A 20783-nucleotide genomic window follows, 5' to 3' on the forward strand; every position below is an offset into this window, starting at 1 on the left:
TTAAACTAATTATATACCTCCTTTGTAACTGATGTTAATACCTATAAATTTTCTAATATTCTAATATTACATTTGTATACAGAGTTGGAAAACAGGCGTACACCATTCTAAGCCTATTGCTTATTTCCCCAAAATAGAGAAATAAAGGAATAAATATATTTGTTATAAATTAATATTAATTAAGAATTATCAACTACTTTATCAGTCTTTCATTCCTGTTTTTCTTTTATTTTTCCCCTCAATTGTTAAATTCAGTGTTTCGAAATTTTAAAATAAGTCTGTCCATCTGTCACTTCCATTAGCATTTTGATATAACGTATTACTCTAACCTATTAAAAATGTGATTATTAACAATCATTATCAAAGCGATCTTTGTCCACGATCTTTTCGGCTTGCTTAAAGAATCTCACAATCATATGTTTGTATCGGATGAAGATCTCCTTTGAATGCCCTTTGATCGGTATTTATGCACCCTCCGTAACTTTACCTTTGTGACGTCATCGTTTCGTGATTCCGGGAAGTGCGCGTAGGCGTTTCAAGTGGTCGCCTTCTCCAAGTCAGTGTCGCGTTCTTACATACTTGTTTACGGCTGCCCGTACAAGCGGAGGAAGAAGACGCGTCATAACGGAAACTTACGGCTCGTTGAGTCATACAAATCCCGCGTGCGGGATCACGATGCGCGTCGCGTGTTAGGCCAAAGTACTTTCGATTGTGGTTGCCCGTGGTGCTTTCTGTGTTTAGCATTTATGGTTCGGTGATACTTTTGATTGAAGATCTGTTCTCGGCAAAGTTCACCTCTTCCTGTGGAAGATGGGGCTAAACTCGGATAAATTTCAATCTGGAAATTTTCGTTTTAAAAGGCTTAAACGATTCTTTCGTAGGTAAGTTGTCATTCTCTCAGGCTCTGTGAAGTAAAAAGCTTTAATAAAGTTGAAAACTTTTTTTGAAGTTATTTCTCTTTGTAATTATATAGTGGTAGTGACATATTTTCAGTGATGATTTCTCTATCATCACTGATGTAGTTGTCGTTAGATGTACAGAAAAAGAATGTTTACATCCCTACATGTTATGCCATATATTTTTGTTTTTATAATTATGGATTTAGCAAAATTTTCTTTTTGTTTATATTTTTAATATAGATTTCTGGGTTATCTGTGATGGAGTTTGCATTTCCTATGTTTTTGAAGATACGTCACCGAAGTTAAAAATACCGGAACAGATTTTCTCTAGTATTTCAGAAACTCGTATTAAACAATTAAAAACTAATTTTGCAGATTAATTAAAATGTAAATAAATCTTCTGATCTTAATATTTTTTTAAGTTATTAATTAGAAAAATTTAATTTTAGTTGTTTAACTGTAATAAGTTCAGTTTATTACGTTTGATTTCACACCCTGTACAGCTGGTTGGATTGAAGGGTGTACATATATTAACATGGGGGAGATAACTTAGGTTTGAACGTTTATACACTGGAAAATTAAGTTTGCGATATGAATTCAGTTACACTCCATCCTTAAGTTTTGTATCCTTAACATGTTTTGTATTTTTGTACCGTTAACATTTTATAGCATTATTTTTGAACAACGTAAACAAGCTAATCAGACACATCAAATGAGGGTGCCAACTATTTCCTAACATTAAGAAAATTTGATGTTTCAATATAATCACGTTGAAAATGTGGCTTTACTTGGAATAAAATTCAAATTTTGTCATTATAGGGAATATGTGATGTAGTGTGCGATCCAGTAGAATTATTCTTCACTGTCAAATAGCAATTACATTTTGGACAGTGTGGAATGTGTTCTGATAATTTACTCATTGGTGTGGGAGTTGGAATGCCAGCGTGTTTTTTTTTTTTTTTTTTTAATTTGCATTAATTTATTAATGGGTGGTCATTCATGTCTGTATACTGTCATTGTAGCTGACATATCTATCGTACGTAGATTTTGTAGTCTTGGGTTGTCGGTCTTGATTCTGAAGGATGTTTCGCGGTCTAATCCGCTTTCTCAATACCTCATATCTCAGATGTGCCCTAGCGGGTAGCGCAGTGGTTAAAATTACCGCCCTCCTATACCACGTGGAAAAATGCCCGAGTTCGAATCCTATTAAATAACGTCAAGAATTTATATGGGCTCATTTTGATAACGTTGCTGAGTTGGTCGATCTCATGCGAGGGTTGCATGGTTTCCCTTTCTGTATACTCGGGTTTTTCGTCCAGTAAATGACAACTCACCCGAGAATGCGGTCACGCAATTACAGAAATAATATCATGCTTTATATCCTTAATTGCTTTGCCGCTTAACACACACCTAATACCGGAATGTGATGGAATCCAGAAGACATTGGTGATACTGACTTCGATTTTATTTTTACTCAAATATAAGATTACGGGATTCCTTCTTGCTTTACTACGTATTGTATTTAGTGTACTTGAATGATGCGGTTTATCCTATTTCTGTGCATCCAGTAATCTATGATAACTTATAAGACTGCAGAGAGAGTACTAAATTCAATTGGAAGTGAGACAAAGTGTGAGGAAAGGAAATATAGCTTCTTCTCCCACTACTGAATGTTTATTTATTTATTTTTTTTTTGGAGCCGTCTACATACATCTGAGAAAATTGATCATAACTGTATGAATGAATTCTCTTCCCCATTAGGGGAAGTAATCATCAAATATTATTGGAGCCGGAATCAATGAAGTATCCAATATATCTTCATGGTGAATTTCATTTAATGAGAAGTTCCAGATTTCTGTAATTTCAATTAATTGAATTCCTGCTATTTGCTCCTGTTTGGTTTAATCCTGTATAGTACGGCCCACTGTGGAGCAAACAGTTATGATCAGTTAAAATGTGGATGTCACAGATTAAATAGTTACTAATGCGATGTAGGTAGACTCCAGATTTTGGCTGCATTGTTTAAAAGAAGTTTTTCCTTCAGAGATGTATAGGAGGATCATGAACATCGTGCTGTGCACTGGAGGTTTCCGAAAGCGCCTAAGGCAATTTGCACCTAAGGATCAAGGTTGTTTTAATACACTCCATTTAGCGGAGTCATGTGTAGGAGTACTTAAATCTATGTGGGATCTAATTATGGATCGGTACAGACGTAAAGTTTTTCTCTCATGCCATGTCAGAAAACGTACTCAGGACGTTTTCTGACATGGCATGAGAGAAAAACTTTTTCCTGACTTTGATTCTGAAGGTTATGTTCGTGGAAATTGAGCCACTTACCAAGGGTTAATCCCTTATAATCAGAGTGTTTTGCAATAGTTTAATGGATATTTAGGTGTAATTCGGGGTGAGAGTGTAACTGGAGTTTTTCTCAGAAGTGGACTGCAAGTATTTTTTTGTTCAGAACAGCCGATTCGTTTTGTCCACTGAATTATCTTGTTAAGTGATATCGGTAACGACCTTTCGATTGAAGGCACGTTCTGTGAGTGGCCTTGATAAAGTAAATGTATAAACTTGGACAGAAGTGGAGATTTTGTTTGTCAGTTGGTTAATCAGGGGACTAATTGAAAAAAAAAAAAAAATGCACTGAGCCATGATCATGTAATATAAAATATACTGCCAAAAATACTTTAAAATATCATTCTTCCGAAAGCAGAAAGCAAAAGCAGTGTTGAAACTTGATTAGAAACAGAAGTAGAAATGCTCTTAAAATTTAATTTCAAAAAATTAGTTGATAAAATTAAATTTTCCTAGAATATTATTTGTTTTTTAATTTTTTAAATGATAACTTGATTAAATTAAAACTATAGTACGTCATGGTTCACTGTTGTGTTGTTGGTTCATTACAGTACCTTGTGGTTCAATTATAATGCAGTTGGCAACATTGGTTTACACTGAAAATATATTGACAGAGTTTAACCAATTTACAGCGGTTTCAGGAAAGTTGGCTGTTTATACTTTGAGCACCACTTGGATGCTGTTAAATGACTTTACATATGCGTTTGTTAGCTGACGTTGACTTAATCTGATTCCGATTAACTGGAAACTAGTAACTCTTTCAGTATTATTAAAATAAAAATTTGGTTGGGTCACTGTTGTGAAAAGGATTTATGTATAAAGTATATTCCACATGAAGAAAATAGAAGATAGCTGGATAAGCGAAAATCATTCCCATCTCCCCCCGGATTAATTTCATAGTATCGAGGGTATAAATAAATTTTCTGTTTATACTGCGGGACGACCACACGGTCACAGGAGTTCATAAGGTAGAGAGAATACAAGAAACGGTACCGTGTTTAGTAATCACGCGAGCTCGAACCACAGTTACTCAAAACACATGTACTTTTGTACCCCTCGTGCCTGACCACTTGGCTACGCCATCGAGGTATATCAGTAGCCTTAGTAAATTCGTTGCGGAAATTTTCACAAGGTTTCACTAGTAGAACATTGACCAAAAGTAGGTCAGCGGCACTGTTCGCCTGGAAGGTTACTTTATCCTTGTAGCAGTGGTTTATTTCTTTCTCAAAACACAATTACGTATTTCTAGATCAGTTTAGTATTTTTGATGTGCGAGAATTCGTGCCTACACTTTTCCAATCGACCGCGATCAGGCCATGTGAAAGAAATTAGATAAAATCGATAATTTACATATATGTAAATAATAATGCAATATTTATTTCCAATAAAAAAATTTTTGCACACCAAAGAACTTGTTAAAGAGTAGTTAGCTCCTTGTCAACAAGTTAAAATTATTCTAGTGAATTAAACATGAAAACCTTATACAAAATAATTCTAACCCCTCCACTTTAAAAGGAGAGGAGAAAGAAATATTCATCTTGATTCCATCTCATTTAGTAAAACAACGGGAAAATAAAAAATATTCTCATTATATAAGTTCATTTTAGATATGTTTTCTTACCAAAAATTTTAGCTTGACAAGAGAATAAGCATTTTAAATTTTAAAATTCAGTTTGCTGAAGACAGCGTTGATAATATAGAAACTATTCTTAAAACCATATTTGATCACGCGTGTGGGATGAACTAACAGCGGTGTTTTTTTGGGATCTAAAAGAATATATTTTGGGGATGGTTGTATTGACTGTAGAAAGTATATTATCTTTATTTTTAAGGATTAAGTTTAAACTCGAGAATACTTGATTCATCAAATTAGGATCATTCAAGATTTGTTTAACAAAAAGTAATTTAAATATGCAGTAGACTGTCGAAATAATGCACATTGAGATAGGATGTATACATACAGCGCAAATGTCTTGTAGTGCCGGGAAAAGAAAACGGCAAGTCACGTGATTACTGTATTGGTTTACGTTCGCCATTTTCAAAGTGGATTCTGTACTTATATCGCGGTTTTTTTGTTTTTTTTTTTTTATTTGCATTTAATAAAATTGCATTTTTAATCTCTCTATTTCTTATTTCGGCTCATTATTTCTACATTAAATACATTAAAAATAAAACTTTCTAGACAACGGAAAAATCGAAATAACGGCACCTTGAATCCCGAAGGTGCCGTTATTTCGAAAGTCTACTGTAGTCAGAAAATTATTAATATTGTTTAACTCTGTTGTTATTAGCTGTGGCCCAGATATTAATAATGCACTTTAAAACTGAGTCTAGTAGATGAAGATGTTAGTTTTAAGATTGAGCTTATTTTGAGTGTGGTTAAAATATCAGTTTGCAGAATAGTCTATCCACAAGTCCCGATATTTATGCTGAGATACTTCTATTTGGTTGCAACAGCAGGAGTTATATTTTAACGAGTGTAAGCAACTGTGACTATGTAATGTTATTGTGAATTCGCATTCAGTTATCTGAAGACGTTTGATTAATAAGAGTTGTTTTGCTTTCATTAATTAAAGTTTGGAGTCCATGTCTGTATATTGATTAAATATGTCTGTAAATCAGTGGTCATTTGCAGTAAATGCAATATTGCAGAAGAATATCCTCTGTATAAATCTTTACATTTGCTTTCCGTATGGATGCAAAGAGATTATTAACAAAGAAAATAATAATAATCTCATACTTTGCATTGAATCTAAGTATTTATATTTCAACCTTCGTGTTTTTTTTTTTTTTTTTTTGTTTTTTTTTTTAACAAAGTTGCATAACAGTTTCCTTCAAAACGGTGTCTTATCGTATCGGAAATTATTTTTCATGAATATATATCGTATTGTGCATGTGCATCTATGAGGGCTGTTCAATAAAGAATGGTCACAACATCTTATTATTAATCATTCATATTTTGATGATCCTTTTCAAAGTAGTCTCCATTTGAAGAAATGCACTTACTACAACGTTTCCCTTTCATCATGAAAGTTTCTTGCGACGACCGACTAAGTGGTTAAAATAAATTTATTAAAATAAAAATATAATATATACATAAGATAAAACAGAAATAAAATAAAATATTTCTGTTTTATCTTATGTATATATTATATTTTTATTTTAATAAATTTATTTTAACCACTTAGTCAGTCGTCGCAAGAAACTTTGATGATATAATGCAACCCGACGTACAAGGCCTGTTTTCTAATGTTTCTGCCTTTCTACAAAAACATGTTGGAAACTATTTTTGACATGCGTTTGACAATTGCCTCCTAAACGTCTAACGACTAGAAACGCTTTCCTCACAGCTCCTCCTCTAACTTTGGAAATTAAAAAAAAATAAAAAAAAAGGCGCAGCGGCACGGATGATGAACACATATAACATTAATGCCGGCTAAGTACTCGATGATAGTATCAGAAATGTGAGGTGTTCCATTGTCGTGAAGCAGCATCCACCCACCTGCGTGCAGTTGTGGTCGTTTGCGAAGAATGTGATTCCGTAAAGTGTGCAGTGCAGTACAGTACAGTTCTGTGGTAAGATCCCGTAACAGTTGTGTGACGTGCCACACAACATGCTAGTAAACCATTTCTTGAATGTCAAAAAAAGAGATGACCATAACCTTTCCTGCAGAGACCACAGCTTTTACTTTTTTTGGTAATTGTGATGACGTTGACTTCCAAACAGAGCTTTGTTGCTTATTCTCTAAGTCGAAATGATGAAGCCATGTCTCATCGGCCATTATCACTTGTGTAGAACCTCATAAAACTACTCTCACAAACCTACTCTACTCACATATCTCGCCCTTTTACAGTGGTACTGTACTTCAGAGAGATACGAGACGGAGTTGACCTGACGTTCTAGGAGCCGCCCCTTACATAAACACATGTCCATGTGTAGAACCTCACCATCTTTAGTAACTATTCGTTGCAGCTCCTGACGAACCTTGCTGTTTCTTAGGTGTGTGAATATTCTTTGAATCCACCGTGATCAAACATGTCATGTGCAAAAATACCGTAAAAATCATGGAGAATACCGTACGTGCTTCCTACTGATATTCTCAGCGTCTCTGCCAGTTGTCTTACTATTATGCGACGATCTTCTCTCACGATTACAGAAGCAGTGTTTATGGTTTCTGTGGTGACAGCAGCGGTTGGAGCTTCAGGATCGCCGATTTTTGTGGTGATTGAATCGCGTCCATCTTTAAATATTCTAAATCACCTGCGACCCGTGCTATGGAAGCGTAGATTCACCATAAGCCTCTTTTAACATTTCATTCTTTTCAGCTGATGTTTTCTTGTAACGGAAACAAATTTTGAGAGTAAAATACTGGTCCTCGCATGTCATCTCCATTGTTACGTAGGTAACTGAAACTGCAGTGGCTGTTGCAGCTTAGTTTGGCCTTAAATTCTGTAGTTCAGCTAGAAATAGCAAACAGTACGGTTGTCCATGAAAAATTATGATCGTTCTGTTTTGAATAGCCGTCGTAGAATTATATTTCTATTGTCTTGTAGTTTGCCGGTTGCTTAAAGAGTAGATTCTAAAGAAGTACGTCTTCGACATTATACATACTCGTATATCATATATCTGAATTCGAAAAATCGCCATATCTGATATAGAAATTAATGAAAATAGAGGTTGAGTTACTGTCTGAGTGATCGTTCTGAATGACTTTGCTTTGGCGAAGATGTGAGTTCACTGCAAGTCCATCTCCTTGTGCTGGCATTTCTGTTCTCGGCAGCTCCCTGTGATGCTGGCTTTACTAAATGGAGTTCCTGGTACGATAGACTGAGCAGATGTAGTTCTTTGCGATGAGACGAAACCGGAGTTTGAACTCGGTGTAATATTTCATTATATTTATTTTTGTGTAATTTTATTATTTTCAGTTTTTTTTCATTTGTATCTGTTTTGGTTGTGACCGTCTTTTCCTCCCTTTAGTTGGGCGAACTGGAGAGGGTGTATATTGGAATACTGCTAAATTATTTGGGTTGTCATAGATTGGCTGGGACCGCCTTAATTAATAAATGTAAATTTATAAATTTAAACGAAATGCAAAATACTAGAGATCGTTTCTCTGTATAAATGCTTTCAAGGACACATACGTTTACAATCTGCTGAAATTCAGAAATTAAAGCAAGATTGGTTTGGATATAAATATAATCTTCTTTAGAATCTGACTTGCTGATTTCTGCAAAAGTAATGGAATCCTTAATTTACAGATGTTTGATTCCCATATATTGTTTCCAATGAATTTTTATTATTGATCTGACTGTTGATATCAGTTGTACTAGTTATTGTCCATATTTTATTTAGCGCTCGAGTTTTGCTTTTATAAATGATTTCATGCTTTATGCTTCAATATCATGAATTGTTAACGAAGAATAGAATTTTAAAAAAAATACAGAATTATTTAATAAATAAAATGTCGCGGAAGGCATATTATTAATTGGTCTTAGAAAAAAACTAAATAACAGTGCTGCTACAGTTGTCAGAATTTGATTTAAAAAAAAAAAAAATTCTCGGTTCATTCACAGTAGTTGCTATTGTTATATACCGTTTATTGTTACTTTTTCCAGATATATTTTTTTTTTCTTATGTGTGTGTGTGTATAATTAATGTGGGGATTTTTCTTTATGCAGTGTGTCGCTATTATATTATGTGAGAATTTCTTTATGCCATTGTGAAGTGGTGGCACATTATTATTAAATTTAGGTTCTACCGATTGCTTCAGTGAGTTTTATTTTAGCTTGTTTTGTTCTTTCATATTTGATCATTAATGTCAAACATGGGGAAACTGATACGCAGGTCCTGTATCTAATTTATGCGAGAGACGCATAATGCTCGCTTTCTCTCTCTCTTCATTGCAGCTATATGTATAATATAATATACAGAAGCAATATATAAAAAAAGAAAAAATCAACGGAAAATGAGCGAAGAAACAAATAAATAACGAAGACAGAAGTGGAAATGGAAGATACGTGATAGGATTGTGTCAATTTTTTTTTTTTTTTTGAAAAATATTAAATGTAGGGCAAATATAGCCGAAATTACAAGCCAGTGATTTATAATAAATTTAGACTTGCATCGACTTGAGATAACGCCGAGGCTAAAAAATGTGAACTATTATTAAATTGACACAAAAACCAACCACAAAAGAAAATAGATATAAGATAAACAAAGCAAGGAACAAACACAGACAACCATTGCATCCAGTCTCGTCAGAGGGTCCCCTGGATACAACAGCCAATATTACTGCATTTCGAACGTAATGCAAATTACTGTATTGTATACTGTATATACAGAGTATACTGTATTTGTAAAATAATAAGAGAAGTTTACCTCAATATAATACGTAGAACACTTCCGTATGATACTTTCCAGCAATTAAAACGAAAAAATCGAAAATCTTATATTACAGTAAAAAATAATTAAAAATCAATCTAACGCAATTAAAAATTAAATTAATTAAAAGAAATTTTTAACGAAAAAATTGCAAAACGATTTTAATTCCTGAAGCTGACAACGAATATTACCGAATAGGGGTGAGCATGGAACTTAAATAGGGATTATTTGTCTTCGCGCATGCGCGTAAAAGCCCACGAATCGGAGATTAGAAATGGCCGGCGAACATTAATAGAATTCTCATGTAATTTAATTTCGACAATACTGTATCTGCAATTAACAGTCTGGTATAATTACGTTGGAAACTTAAGTATTTTGGCCTCGTTAAATAAAAAAGTATCTTTTTCGTTAACAGCACGAAAGTCTAATTCTGACGCTGCTGAACGAGAAGCACGAACTGAGGCCGCGTGTTGATTAACACGAAAATTCAGCGGAACCAGCGTAGAACCTTGGTACGACGAGATGCAATACCACAAGAAATGTTGTATACCAAGTCATTTATTTGTGTTGCGAACGAGGAAAGGACTGAGCGATTTTTCAGTATAGCGTGTAGTTTCCGTATTGGCCTGGCCACAATTTTAAATTCGGTATCTTTAAAGAATCTGTTAATCTGTTTGTGCCACTGTTCAACATATGGGACAGAAATAAAGTATATTTTTAATATTACGATTTTTGGTTGATGTATTTTGTATCCTATCCCTAGCTTGTACCCTAATTCGGTTTATTGTAGCAAGGGGATAACCACTGTTAAAGAATCTGCTGGTTAATATTTGTATTTCTGAGCCCAAAGCAGATTCCGTCATTCAATATTTATAGGCATTTAGAAATTGATTAAAGATAATAGATCTCTTGTATGAGAACGGGTGATAGCTGTTATAATGTAGAAGCATGCCGGTGTTTGTGGGTTTACGATAGATGTTAAATTGAATTTTATTCGAATCCTGAGTAAGCATGAAATTTAGAAAATTTAATGACTTTGTATCCGTACCCTCCCTTTCCAATTGTAAATTTGAGTCTAGAGTGAATATTATTAAACGAATGTAAAATGTTTTGGATAGTACTACTATCAGTAATAACTAGAACATCATCTAAATAACTCCCATAGTATGTGATAAGGGGTAGAAAAGGCGTCAAATGTATATGCTCAATCGTTGAGAGATATACCTCCGATATTAAGCAACTCAAGCTCAATCCCATCGTAGTTTTTAATCCCAAATTGTATCGCCTGTCTAAAGGCGATATAATTGTATATAATGCTATATACATGTGTGGCCAAGGATGAAAATGACGAGTTTCTGTAGGAAACAATAGGCCGAATTGGAAATCCGGTCTTGTGTAATTTTACTGACCGAAAAGTGCAGGAATATTGTATATTCTGGCCTTCAATTCCTTTAACTGAGCCATAGTAATGTAGTAATTTTTTCGATACGTGGTTAGCGTTTTATTGTATTGATTGACCAAACCTTGGCCACACGTGTATATAGAATTATAAAACCCTTTAGACAGGTGATACAATTTGGGATTAAGAACTACGATACATTATTTAATAACCTTAAGAACTGTAGACTTGGCGATAATGATAATTTATTCTCACTAGATGTTACCTCGTTATATACGAATGTAACGTTGAATACACATTAGATATTATTTGGGATATGTTAAATAATAATTCTATACCGATTAATTATACGAAGCTTCCTATTAAAGAAATTTTTCATTTAATTAAACTCTTAGTTGAGGTCAACTATATCACCTTTCGAGACAAAGTATACAAACACATTTTTGGTTTGCCCATGGGATTGAGCCTGACCGGGTTAATATCGGAGGTGTATCTCTCAACGATTGAGCATATACATTTGACATATGTCCTCTGACAAATGTTTAAATTTGATTTTAATTTTATATATATATATTTTTTGAAAACCCCAAACACGAGAGGTATTAGAACCTGTAGTACTTAGTACCGTGCTACTTAGTACCGTTGGAGGTTGAGAAGACGAAAGAAGATAATTGTTGACATTAGACTTGAACTTCTGTAGACTGTAATTTTCAGGAAATACGTATGAAGGAAGGTTGTTCCAGAAAACGGCAGTTGAATGAATAAACGAGGAAGATGAAAAGTTGGTTCTGTGAGTTTGAAGTTGGGACAGTAAATGGATGTTGGCTGGTGTCGGCACGTGTTCGGACTGTTTTGAAAGAGAGAGCGGGAATTATAGAAGCCAATTCAGAAGAACAGTGACGATTATGACAAAAGCCTCTACATGCAAATGGAATGGGCAAGTAAGCGTCAATGCCTTATTATGGGTGATTTCAATTTGCCTCTAATTGATTGGAGTAAATGATAAGGAAACTCGACATGGGGAACAAAATTTTTAAATCAACTAGATGACTGTTATTTGTATCAACATGTCAGGGAAAATACTAGAGAAAAGAATATCCTAGACCTCATCATCACACATGAATCAGATGACATAACAGGGCTGATAGTAGAGGAACCAGTAGCAGGAAGTGATCACGGAGTTCTACGGTGGATGATGACGAGAGAGGTAGCAAAAGTAAAAGGCAAAGGAATGGGTTTTAATTTCAGAAAAGGAAGTTACGATGCCTTAAAGTACTACATGGCCTCTATTAACTGGGTAGATATCGCGCAGAGAATGAATACAATTGAACTGTGGTACGCTTTTAAAACATTAATCACAGATGCCTTGAATGCGTATATACCATTAAAAAAATACTCCACGAGAAGGGTTCTAAGTTGGATGAATAGTGAAGTTGCCACATTACTTGAGCAGAAAAAGGTGGCATGGAAAGGTTACAGAACAATAAAAAGTACTGAAGCCTATAACAGCTACAAGGTGATGTGTAATAGAGCCACAGAAAAGGTTCGACAGGCAAAGGCAGTTTATGAGAAATCACTAGCAAACAGAGCAAAGAGGGGGGATAAAGAATTCTTCACATATATAAATGCCAAGAAGAGCAGGACAAACCAGATCGGACCTTTACGTAAGGGAAAGGGGATAGTAATAAATACACCAGCTGCCGTTGCAGATGAACTCAACAGTTATTTTGCATCGATATTTACAAATGAAAAGCCTTTTGTGGCAATGGGAAATTGTGGGAGCGAAGTTAAAAAATATGTAATTAATGATATTGAAATTTGGCAAGATTATTTAATGAAAAAAACTTTCGCGCCTACAGACCAGTAAGACTCCTGGAGTTGATGGAATATACCCTATAATCTTAAGGGAGGCGGCAAGCGAGTGCATTGAACCATTGAGGCTAATTATGCGAGCATCAATAGACTCTGGGGAGATTCCCTTGGATTGGAAAAGGGCAAATGTATCTCCCATACATAAGGGTGGCTCTAAAAGTGAACTTGGAAATTATCGACCTATCAGTCTGACTTCAGTAGTAGGGAAAATCATGGAGGCAATGATCAAGGGTGGAATTCAGGATCATTTGGATCGAATTGAAATTCTTAAGGATACTCAGCATGGTTTTGTAAAGGGAAAATCATGTTTAACAAATCTGGTTCGCTATTTCGAAAGGGTCACTCACGAGCTAGATTTAGGGAATAATTTCGACATTGTTTATTTAGATTTCAGCAAAGCTTTTGACTCAGTCCCACATGAGCGGTTGTTTTATAAGCTGGAACAGGTTGGAATCACTGGGAAAATCCTTAGATGGATAGAAGGATGGCTTCAGGGCACGAGGCAGAGGGTTGTGATAAATGGCTATTCCTCAGATTGGGTTGATGTAAGAAGTGGGGTTCCCCAAGGATCAGTATTAGGACCACTGTTGTTTTTAATTTTCATAAACGACATTGATGAAGGGATAGAGGGCGTGATGTCTAAATTTGCAGATGATGTTAAAATTGGTAGAGTAATTAATGATCACTGTCAAGCTGAGCTTCTTCACAGAGACCTAGATAGACTTCAGGAATGGTCAGAAAAATGGCGGCTATGCTTTAATCCAACAAAGTGTAAGGTATTACACCTGGGAAACAGTAATCCCAAAATAACGTATTCACTTGGTGGAGTTCAACTAAACCCAGTACTGGACGAAAGGGACTTGGGTGTTACGATACGGTCAGACATGAAATTCTCTGAGCATTGTAAACAGGTTGCAAGGAAGGCCCATGGTGTCCTATTGATGATCTATCGAACTTTTGCAAGTAGAGATAGGGACGTGATAATCCCATTATATAAGGCTTATGTTAGACCACACTTGGAATACTGTGTTCAAGTATGGAGACCGCACCTAAAGAAAGACATCGAGCTTCTTGAAAGGGTGCAAAGACGGGTAATTCGCCTGGTGAGATCGGCAAAAGGGCGTCCTTATGAAGAAAGACTTCGAATATGTGGGTTGCAGAGTTTGGAAACTAGACACCTTAGAGGTGATTTGATTGAGGTGTTTAAGGCTCTGAGAGGCATAAGTAAAATGAATGAGGACGAAATTTTCAAGATTATAAATGATGCTAGAACTAGGGGACAAAAATTCAAGTTACGGGGGGGAAATGTTTAGATTGGACTGCAGGAAGTTTTATTTTAGCCAGCGAGTTATAAATTACTGGAATAAGTTGCCTTCATGGGTGGTAGAGGCCGACACTTTGGGGAAATTCAAAGGTCATCTGGATAGTACTTTCGGGTAAGGGAAGCGCATACGATGATAGGTTTAATTTCCTTTTTTTTATTAATTATCATTATTTATTTATTTATTTATTATTATTTATTTTTTATTTTATTTTATTTTTTTTTTGGCTGGTGCAGCATAAGCCATAGGCTTTCTTGCACTATGCGGCCGTTACTAATACTAATACTAACAGTGCCCAGACGTATCTGTAGAAAAGGCATGCAGCAGAAACAGTACGTCTATGAGACAGAGAGTGGAGAGACTCTGTTAGAGATGAGTCATTAATTCACCTAACTGCCCTCTTCTGAATGAAATCTAGAAGCCTCAGAGAGGTTTTGGGGGAACCGCCCCAGATGTGGGAACAATATTCCATGGTAAGGTGGATTTGCGATTTGTACAGAGTGAACAGCTGTTTGGAAGAAGAGTAAAGCCGAGAGCGAAAGAGAAAACCAAGTTTTTTAGATGCAGAGGAAGAAATACTTGTAATGTGCTTGTGCCAAGAGAGATTAGAAGTAAAGGTAATCCCCAAAGAGACATATCATTTTGCCTAGAAATCGGAGTGTCACCAAAGATAAGAGATCAGTGTCTCCAGAAGAATCCTTTTTGCGAGATATAAGACAAGACTGAGTTTTTAGAAGGATTGAAATCAACTAATTTGTCTTTGCCCAACTGGAGAAATACCTGGAGATCGGCATTTAAGGAATTGGTAGCAGATTTTCGAGAAGTTGAAGCTGATTGAGCAGGGCAAGGTTTTTCAAAATGGAAAGTGGAATGCAATGTGTTATCATCGACAAAACTATGAATGGGATTTACAGTCAATGGAAGAAGGTCATTAATATACAAGAGGAAAAGAGTGGGTTAAAGAACCGAACATTGGGGGACACCGGCATTAGTGGAGAAGTTAGAAGACAGAGAGCCATCTACCATTACCCTGAGTGAGCGATCAGAGAGAAAACTGGATAACCAATAACAAAAAACAGTTGGAAAACCATAAGATGGAAGCTTGTTTAGATGACCTTTATGCCAAACACGATCGAAAGCCTTTGAGATGTCAAGAGCAACTGCTTGTGTTTCGCCAAACTTTTCCATTGAATTTGTCCATAAATGGGTAACATAAGTCAGAATATCACCAGTGAATCGACAGTGACGGAATCCATACTGGCGATCGTTGATCAGACGGAAGGTTTCTAGGTAGTTTAAGAGTTGGCGGTTAATTGATTTCTCCATTACTTTAGAAAGAATAGAAGTAATTGCAATGGGACGATGATTGGATGGGAGCGACTTGTCACCCTTTTTAGGACCTGGCTGGATATGAGCAAATTTCCAAGTAGAAGAAAAAACACCTTTGGAATAAGAAAGTGAAAAAGGTCGGGAAAGAACAGGAGTAAGTTCAGGAGCACAGGTTTTGAGAACAAGTGGAGAAATACCATCAGGACCTGGAGCTTTCTTAGCATCGAGATTTGTCAAAATCCTTTTGACGGAAGACCACAGGAGGCATTGAGAGGAGCGTGTTGGGAATGGTGGGAGGTGTTTTACCAAGATCATTAATACATGAGTTGGAAGAAAAATGGGATGCTAGCAGGTCAGCTTTATCCTTGACTGAAGTGACAACAGAACCATCTGGTTTGGACAGAGGTGGGAGCAGAGATGGGTAAAAGTTGCGGCCAATAGCTTTGGCAAGAGACCACAATGCTCGGCTACCATTAGGGCAAGAAGCAAGTTTTCTACTCTTAGCCTGTTCGAATTCTAATTTGGACTGATTAATGGCTGCTTTACAATTGTGCGAGCTTTGGTGTAGGCAGAAAATGAAACTGAAGAATTGGAAACAAGCCAATTATGATATGCAACATTCTTCTCTTGAACAACCTTAGTACATTTATTGGAAAACCAAGGTTTAGATAAAGGACGAGATTTTAAAGTGGAGTGTGGAATAAAGGATTCCATTCCTACAAGAATAATTTCACTGACTCGATCTGAGCAAACGTTGACATCAGAAGATTTGAAACAGTAGTCCGACCAAGGGAAAGAAAAAAAGAAATCTCGCAGGTCATCCCATTTTGCATTCTTGTAATGCCAAACAATACGAGGTTGGGAATAGCCATGCGATAAAGGCTCCATTGGAGAAGAGACAATCACCAAGTTGTGATCTGAGGTACCTAAAGGACCACTCACTTCGACCGTGTACTTAGAAGGGTTGTTTGTGTGAAAAGGATCAAGCGTGTTGGCTGTATGGTTAGGATTGTCCGATATTCTTGTAAGTAAATGAACAATCTGTGCAAGGTCATTAGAAATTGCAAAAGCCTCAGCATCTCGACCAGCTGGGTCGGTGTGACTAGAAAACGGAAGCCAGCTGGAGTTGTGAACATTAAAATCACCATGGAAAATTACCTCTCTGTTAGTAAAGTTGGACTGGAGAAAGTCAAGTTGCAAAGAGAGGAAGTCAAAGAGCTCCAAGTGATTAGTGGAGTTGGGAGAACGGTAGAGACAACAGATGAATTTGACACAATGAGGTAGAGAGATTTTAAGTCAGAGAAGATCGAAGAGAGGAAATTCCAAATTACCAATTCTCTGACAGGGAATATCGGAACGTACATATGCACAAGTACCACCTTTGAGGCGAAAGGAATTATACAGCGAATAATTTGGGCAGCTGAGATGAGCAGTAGTTGAATTAACCGATAACTGAGATTCTGTCAGAAAAAGTACATGGGGTTTGGCAGACTGCAAGTGGAAAACTTTTATCGGTTATGTTATGAGCATCATGTGGAGGATGTGTATTTTTGCTGCCCCTAAATGATAGCTTTATATTTATTTTCTTATTTATTTTTTATTTTCTTAATTTCTTATTCAAACATATGTAAATCAGATGGTAGTAGTGGGTTTGACGTGCTAAAGCTACGCCTATACCACCATCTATAAATTTTTTATTTTCCTTTTTCTGTCTATATAAGCTGGTTAAGCTTACATTATGTCTGTGGTGTGGTTGTGGAGTGCTGGACTGTTCTATAGTTTATTTCTCGCTGCATAAGGACCACCACTATGCAAATCCTCTGCGGTTGTGGTTCGATGGAGGGGTGGTTTGGTCCTTCGATCGGTTCGCCTTTGCGACGATTTGTCTAGCGATTGAAATGCAGCGATTCCATGACCATTATTGGCCTCGTGGTCCTCCTCGATATGGGGCATAATGGTCAGTCTATTATTTTGTTACTTTGTTTAATTTTAATAGTTCGTTTAGTCCCTTTTTGTTGATATTTCACGTGTCTCGGAACTGGTACCTTACTGTAGGTGTTAAATTTTTATATAATTGGCCTTATATTTTAAATTTTAATATGGATTTACTATTAATTGGATTTAATTGAATTTCTAAATTATTTGGAGACTTGCGGCTACAGTTTGCGTCTTGTTACCTTTACTTCCCCCTCCCTGTTGATTTAATTTTTATGTTAAATTTTCGCTCTACAGTTTTGCAATACTACTGGCATATATTTAAATTTGATTTTGAGAGAGAGAGAGAGAGAGAGAGAGAGAGAGAGAGAGAGAGAGAGAAACATCCATATCTCCAGCATTTCTGTTTTTAGTTCATTTAAGATAAATGCATTATAAGAGTTCATTAATGAGCAGTTTTTTCTCCTCCGGAAATCTATTCTATGTTCTAAATCTGTTATTAGGAAAATATTCATTGTATAGTTTTTTGGTACGACTGCAAAATAAAGTAATAATAATTGCCTATAATTTAAAAAATGATATCGACATTTTAATGAGACTGAGAATTGAAATCCCCTCTATAATGCTCTATTTCATTCTAATCAAGAGCATTTAATATATAGTGTTGTGCAAGTTGTGTCAGACAGATGCAAGCGGTTGTGTTGAGTCCATCCCTCAGCTCGACAAGTGGGGAGATGAGAGGCGTCGAAGAACGGGTCCAGAAACAACCTGCCTCCTTGAGGAACCACAGTTGAAATTCCTCTAGTGGCACCATTTCCTTCCACTGATAATTTCACCAATTGGTCCTGCAGAAGTTAAGAAAGCAAATGGAGAATGTCTCTTCCTCTGATTTTTCAAAATACTATATGGAATAAAGTTTGTTTTCGAAACATAGTATGGTGCAGTACTTCGCAGGTCCTTTTCTTCTATGAATCGTTCTGAGTGAATCAAAATCTCCGACCACCTTACTGGTCTTAACAAATTCAGTTTTTTTTCCCTTCATTCGCGCCTGTGTTTTTTGCTTTTAATTTCTTATAATATATAATTTCTATTGATGAATTACACAAGGATTCCAGTCACAGAAATGTATCGTTTTTAGGGATGTGACAATCGCTTCCTGCTATGAGAAACCCATCGTGAATGTCGAGAGGATCCTGAACTGCTCTGAATTTTTTTCAGTTATTACTGTAATCGTCATATTTGTTTAAACAGCATTTTGAATGAACCTAATTAAAACTGTAATTGAAAATTTGCGCTCGCAGTCGTCATTATTAGAGGTTAAAGATGTGCTCATATCAAACTGATCACTGCAAACTGATCTGTTTTGCAAACAGATCAGTTTGCAGTGATCAATTGGCATGACAGCGCTCTTATATGGTATTTACTATCACATATATAACGGTCTCCATAGCCGAGTGGTCATGAGCAGAAGTGCAGGAACACACGCTCTTTGACTAAATCGGGGTTCAAGCCCCTGACTTCTAAATACAGTCGATCTGCCAACGCAGCGTGGCAGATTATAGTCCATTTCCATCAGAATGAAATGTTGAGGAGGCTTCCATCCTGCAGTGAATTGATAATGGCTGCAGTTTTATGACTCATATGAGACGGTGACCATTTATCTAAGCTGCGACATTTTTAAAAGTATATACAGTATACAGTGGCGGAGAAAAAAACTTCATCACGTGAATTTTGCAAATAATGTTTTGCGCTGCATTGTGGGTTGCAGAAATGTTCGAAATGCATTTGTTAGATGGGATATATATCACTGTGAATGAAATCCAATAAAAAAGACTCCACCATGTCTTCCCAAGGGTAAAATGCGTAATTAGTGGAAATATGAGATCATGCAAATGGCAATCGTGAAAACCAAACATACGTTTTATTGCATTTACGTCTACAAACTGAAATGACAAGTTAACGTAATAGTATTATGTACTGTAAATCAGCAAAATAAGTCCTCAGTATTTTCTTGTTCCTCCTCGAGCTGGATTTACAGCCTTGCAACGATCTGGCATAGAGTTAATCAACTTCTGAATATACGGTTGCTCAATTTCGTGGTACCATACCCGTACAATGCAGCTGAATCTTACTTGTTGGCTTCTTCTGAGAAATTTTAGACGACATTATGTACCAGCAATTTTCAATAGGGTTCAAATCTGATTGTTGCCGGGCCAGTCCAACACTGCAATGCCAGCATTTCTGAGGTATGGCTGCACCTTAAGGGAGAAAAACTAGGGAAAACATTGTCAATATGTTTTAAGCCTTGTGAGACAAGAAGACAAACTCATCATTAAATCTAAATAGCATAAACTTATCAATTTTGCTGTGTGACAAGATGCTGAGTCCTGTTGAAAAGTGTAGTTTTGGACGTCTGTTTGGTGATCCCTAATAACAGGTTTCAGGCACTCCTCCATGATAGCAGTGTAGGTTTCTGCATTCACCGTTCCTTTAATAAACTTAATGCGCCCCACTCCTTTGCTTGTTATGCATCTCCAGACCATTTACCGGCGGGGAACTTTACAGCCGGTATTATGCAGTCAGGATGGTATGCCACCGATTTTCATCTTCTGACATATCGCTTCCCATCCGAGCCATGCAAGTTGAATTTCGATTCATCAGAAAAGATGACGGTGTCCCATTGCTCCTTTGTCCATGAAACATGCGTTTTATCCCAAGCAAGTCGCTTCTTCATTTGTTCGGTCAAGAAAGGGCCGATAGATATGTCGACCACATTCTGAAAATAGTTCGTGCACTTGTTTCAACACAGAGGCCATCTCAAAGTCCAGTTTTAGATCAAGAGCACTAGCATAGCGTTTACGAAGGAATAGCCGTTTCAAATATCGATCTTGGGAAGGCGTAGTCACGGCCTGATCTTACGGCCTGATCCAGGTCTTCTCTTCACATCACCGGTTTCACGCTTTAATTTTAGCACCCGGGATACTGTTGACTGGTGGCAGCCTATTTTATCAGCAGTAGCACACGTAGAAAGCCCTTCCTGAGACAGAGCAACAGCTACTTTTTTTTTCTTGGTGTCAATTGAACATATGTAGTCATGCTTACACCTCCGCGAAACAGGATACTAATGAATGTGTATACCCTTCCAACGCCGTCTTTATAGAAACGGCTGATGCAATACCTTGCAATTATTGTCTGATGCAGTAGAAGCGTTATCTGATGCAATACCTTGCAATTACTGTCTGATGCAATAGAAGCGTTATCTGACGCAATACCATTGCTTTGCGACAAAC

At 36.4% G+C, this 20783-nt stretch overlaps 1 protein-coding gene across 4 annotated transcripts in view; it reads left to right on the forward strand.

Moving 5' to 3' along the window:
* Positions 1 to 20783, forward strand: part of LOC150077523 (uncharacterized) — a 623444-nt gene that overhangs the window by 333023 nt on the left and 269638 nt on the right. Inside the window, exon 1 of one of the 4 annotated variants that reach the window (XM_090386797.1) lies at positions 712 to 881. The exons of the other annotated variants lie outside the window; for them this stretch is intronic. Coding sequence (XP_090242923.1) covers positions 811 to 881 — 71 coding nt within the window. The 5' untranslated portion in view covers positions 712 to 810. Of the gene's footprint in view, positions 1 to 711; positions 882 to 20783 lie in introns of those variants that run through there. 4 annotated transcript variants of the gene reach the window in all.

This window comes from Mastigoproctus giganteus, chromosome 12 (assembly GCF_048544385.1).
Source record: "Mastigoproctus giganteus isolate SK-2022 chromosome 12, ASM4854438v1, whole genome shotgun sequence".
NCBI classification, from domain to species: domain Eukaryota; kingdom Metazoa; phylum Arthropoda; class Arachnida; order Uropygi; family Thelyphonidae; genus Mastigoproctus; species Mastigoproctus giganteus.